Source organism: Geospiza fortis, unplaced genomic scaffold (assembly GCF_000277835.1).
Source record: "Geospiza fortis unplaced genomic scaffold, GeoFor_1.0 scaffold1155, whole genome shotgun sequence".
In the NCBI taxonomy this organism is placed as follows: domain Eukaryota; kingdom Metazoa; phylum Chordata; class Aves; order Passeriformes; family Thraupidae; genus Geospiza; species Geospiza fortis.
Window position 1 is genome coordinate 34055 of NW_005054795.1, and position 3139 is coordinate 37193.

A 3139-nucleotide genomic window follows, 5' to 3' on the forward strand; every position below is an offset into this window, starting at 1 on the left:
GGGCGGGCTCCAGCCGACGCTGGGCGTGGCCAAACGAAGGGCGTGGTTATGCAAATAGAGGAGCGATCGAGCGCTGGGATTGGTGGGCGGGAGCAGCGTGGGGTTTCCTCGGTCACATGAGGGCCGGAGGGGGCCAGAGCGATGCCGGCGGCGTCCGGGGAGAGGGGACAGGGAGCGAGAATGGGGACAAGGGAATGGGACAGGGAATATGGGACCGGGACAGGGAATATGGAAACCGCAACCGGAGAGAGAATATAAAATGGGGATTAGGAAGATGAGACCAGGATCGCAAACGGGAATACAGGAATGGGACTGGGAACATAGAAATGGAAATATGGGAACGGAAGCGCAACCGCCAGTGGGACCGGGAATATGAGAACGGGAACAGGACAGGGAATATGGGCCTGGGAATATGGGAACGGCAACCAAATACTGGACAGGGACGGGGGATGAGATGGGAATGGGATCCAGACTGGGATGGGAGCAGGACGGGACAAGGAGTGCAGTGACATGGGAACAGGTGGGGAGCAAGGGGAGTGACAGCAGGGAGAGGGGGATCGTGGACAGGGGACGTGGGGAACCAGGACAGGGAGTCATGGGGATAGTTCCAGGGCAGGGGGTCCTTGATTAGCTGCCCAAGAAACTCTGCCATGGTCTCCCAGTGCAGCCGGAGCCACTCAGCCTGGGGTGCCCAAAGCCCTGAGCAACCCCCAAGTCCCACCCAGGAACCCTCAACTCCCTGGAATGTAGCAGCCCCCACATCCTCTGGAAGATCCCCACATGTCCCAATCCTTGTCTTAGTTCAATGCTTTTATTTTATCCTGGTTTGGGGTGTTTTGAAAGGACAGAAAGAAATGAAAAGATAATCAAGGCCACATGGAGCCATTAAGAGGTGGAGCCCCCAGCCATGTGTCTTCCCAACACAATTTACCAGCACCACAGATCACTGGGGCTCTGCCCACTGGACAGCATGCAGCACAAATACTGCCACGGGGTATGGAACTGTCGCAGTGCACACTTGGGGCACACTTGGGGCACTCACAGGGCTTTCATAGTGGTGCCTCCATTCGTGTTGGGTCAAGGCTGACCTCTGGCTGAAGGTCTTCCCACACTGGGGACATTTGTAGGGCCTCTCCCCAGTGTGGATGCGCTGGTGGGTGACAAGGGTGGAGTTGTGCTTGAATCCCTTCCCGCAGTCAGGGCAGCGGAAGGGCCTCTCATCCGTGTGAATGCGCTGATGTACGAGGAGATCTGAGCTGCTCTGAAACCTCTTCCCACACTCCCCACACTCGTAGGGCCGCTCCCCGGTGTGGCTCCTCTGGTGAATCATCAGGTGATCGCTCCGGCTGTAGGTTTTCCCACAGTCGGGACACTCGTAAGGCCGTTCCCCTGTGTGGATCCTCTGGTGAAGCATCAGTTCAGAGCTCTGGCTGAATCTCTTCCCACACTGCCCACACTCATAGGGCCTCTCACCGGTGTGGATCCTCTTGTGGACAATCAGGTTTGACTTCTGGGTGAATCTCTTCCCACACTCGGGACACTCGTAGGGCCTCTCCCCAGTGTGGATGCGCCGGTGCTTGACGAGGTCATGGTTATATTTGAAGCCCTTCATGCAGTCGGGGCAGCGGAAGGGCCTCTCATCTGTGTGAATCCGCTCGTGTGTGAGGAGATGGAAGCTTGTCTGAAACCTCTTCCCACATTTGGGACACTCATAGGGCCTCTGATTTGTGTGTGTCCGCTGATGCTTCAGAAGAGTGGAGCTTCTCTGAAAGCTCTTCCCACACTCCCCACACTCATACGGCCGTTCCCCCGTGTGGCTTCTCTGGTGGTTGATCAGATCAAAGTTGTCCCAGCAGCTCTTCCCACAGTCCCCACACTCATAGGGCCTTTCTCCAGTGTGGATCTTTTGGTGGCGGATCAGGGCTGAGCTTCGGCTGAAGCTCTTCCCACATTCCCCACACTTGTGGGGCTTCTGCCCATTGCGAAGTTGCTCGGGGACCCCCAGCTCTGAGCTCTGGCCGCCATCCCGTCCCAGGGTGGGTCTTTCCTCCTCTGACCTCCCTGGGCTGCGTTTGCAGCCCCTCCTTGTGCGGGATCTCCGGGGCTTCTCCTCCCCCTTGGATTCCTGTGCCCTGGAGCCACTCAAAATGGCCTCATCCACGAGGTTCTGCTGTGGTGAGTCATCCTCCCTGGTCTCCGCCCTCAGCTCCTGCTCTGGGGGAGGAAGGACAAGGACAGGATGGGATTTGCCTCCGTGCCACAGGGCAGGGCAAGGAGATCCCCCCAGTGCATCCCCAGCAGGACAGCTTTGGCAGCAGGGCTGTCCTGCAGCCGGGGGCCGTGCTGGGCTGGGAGATGGAGCAGGAGAGAGGGGGAAAGGGGCACTGACTTCCTCCTCACCTGCCTGCGGCTCCTGGGCCATCTTCCTCTTCCTTGCAGCCTCCTCTTCCTCCATCCGGCCAAGGTTGAGGAACGGGAAATCCTGCTTTGTGGGGGGAAAATAAGGGCTGATCGCGTTGGGCTTGATGGTGCCGCTGCCCAAGTGCAGCTGGAGAAGTCAGCGCCCCTTTCAGCCTCGGGGGGCCCGGAGCCCGCTCATCTCTGGCCTCCTTCAACCCTCCAGGCTGCCGGGTATCCAAGCTGAGGGATCGCCCCTCTGCGCTCTCCCCTCTTCGGGGCTCACGCGTTCCCCCCGGCTCTCCCTGGGACCCCCAACCCCGAGATCGCCTCTCTGCCCGCAGGGACAGGGCACGCGGGACCCCCCAAGGGTTATTTGTAGCTCAGCTTTTGGGTCCTGGAAGATCCTAAGATCCCTTGCCCCATAAAAAAAACCCTCCCAGGGACCCCCCCAACGGATTTGGGGCGGGCTCCCGCTCCACACTCACCTGCGGGTTCTGAGGGCGATGCAGCAGGAGCCGGGGGATCTGCGGCCTCAGCGGGGGAACCGCGTGGTGTTGCTGACGCTGCTGCTCTTCCTTGCCCGTCTCTGTCTCCAGTTCCTGCTCGTCTTCTTCCTTTTCCTCTTTCTCTGTCCCGCCTCTTCCTCCCGCTCCTCCTCCGCTCCCGGCCCGGCCCGGGCAGTGCCAACCCACAAAAGCAGCTGCGCTCTGCCCTGGGCGGTTTCCCAAACTCGCCCCGT

At 59.9% G+C, this 3139-nt stretch overlaps 1 protein-coding gene across 3 annotated transcripts in view; it reads right to left on the reverse strand.

Annotated features, from left to right (window-relative positions):
• The window catches only part of LOC102034257 (zinc finger protein OZF-like), a 7377-nt gene extending 4282 nt beyond the window's left edge, over positions 1-3095 (reverse strand). The window contains exons 1-3 of one of the 3 annotated variants that reach the window (XM_031065477.1): positions 2886-3095; positions 2401-2485; positions 1043-2214 (exon numbers count right to left, since the gene is read on the reverse strand). In XM_031065477.1, coding sequence (XP_030921337.1) covers positions 1043-2214; positions 2401-2455 — 1227 coding nt within the window. In that variant the 5' untranslated portion in view covers positions 2456-2485; positions 2886-3095. Of the gene's footprint in view, positions 1-792; positions 2215-2400; positions 2486-2885 lie in introns of those variants that run through there. The other 2 variants (XM_031065476.1, XM_031065475.1) reach the window with 2 other exon arrangements.
• Between the last annotated feature and the right edge of the window lie 44 nt (positions 3096-3139).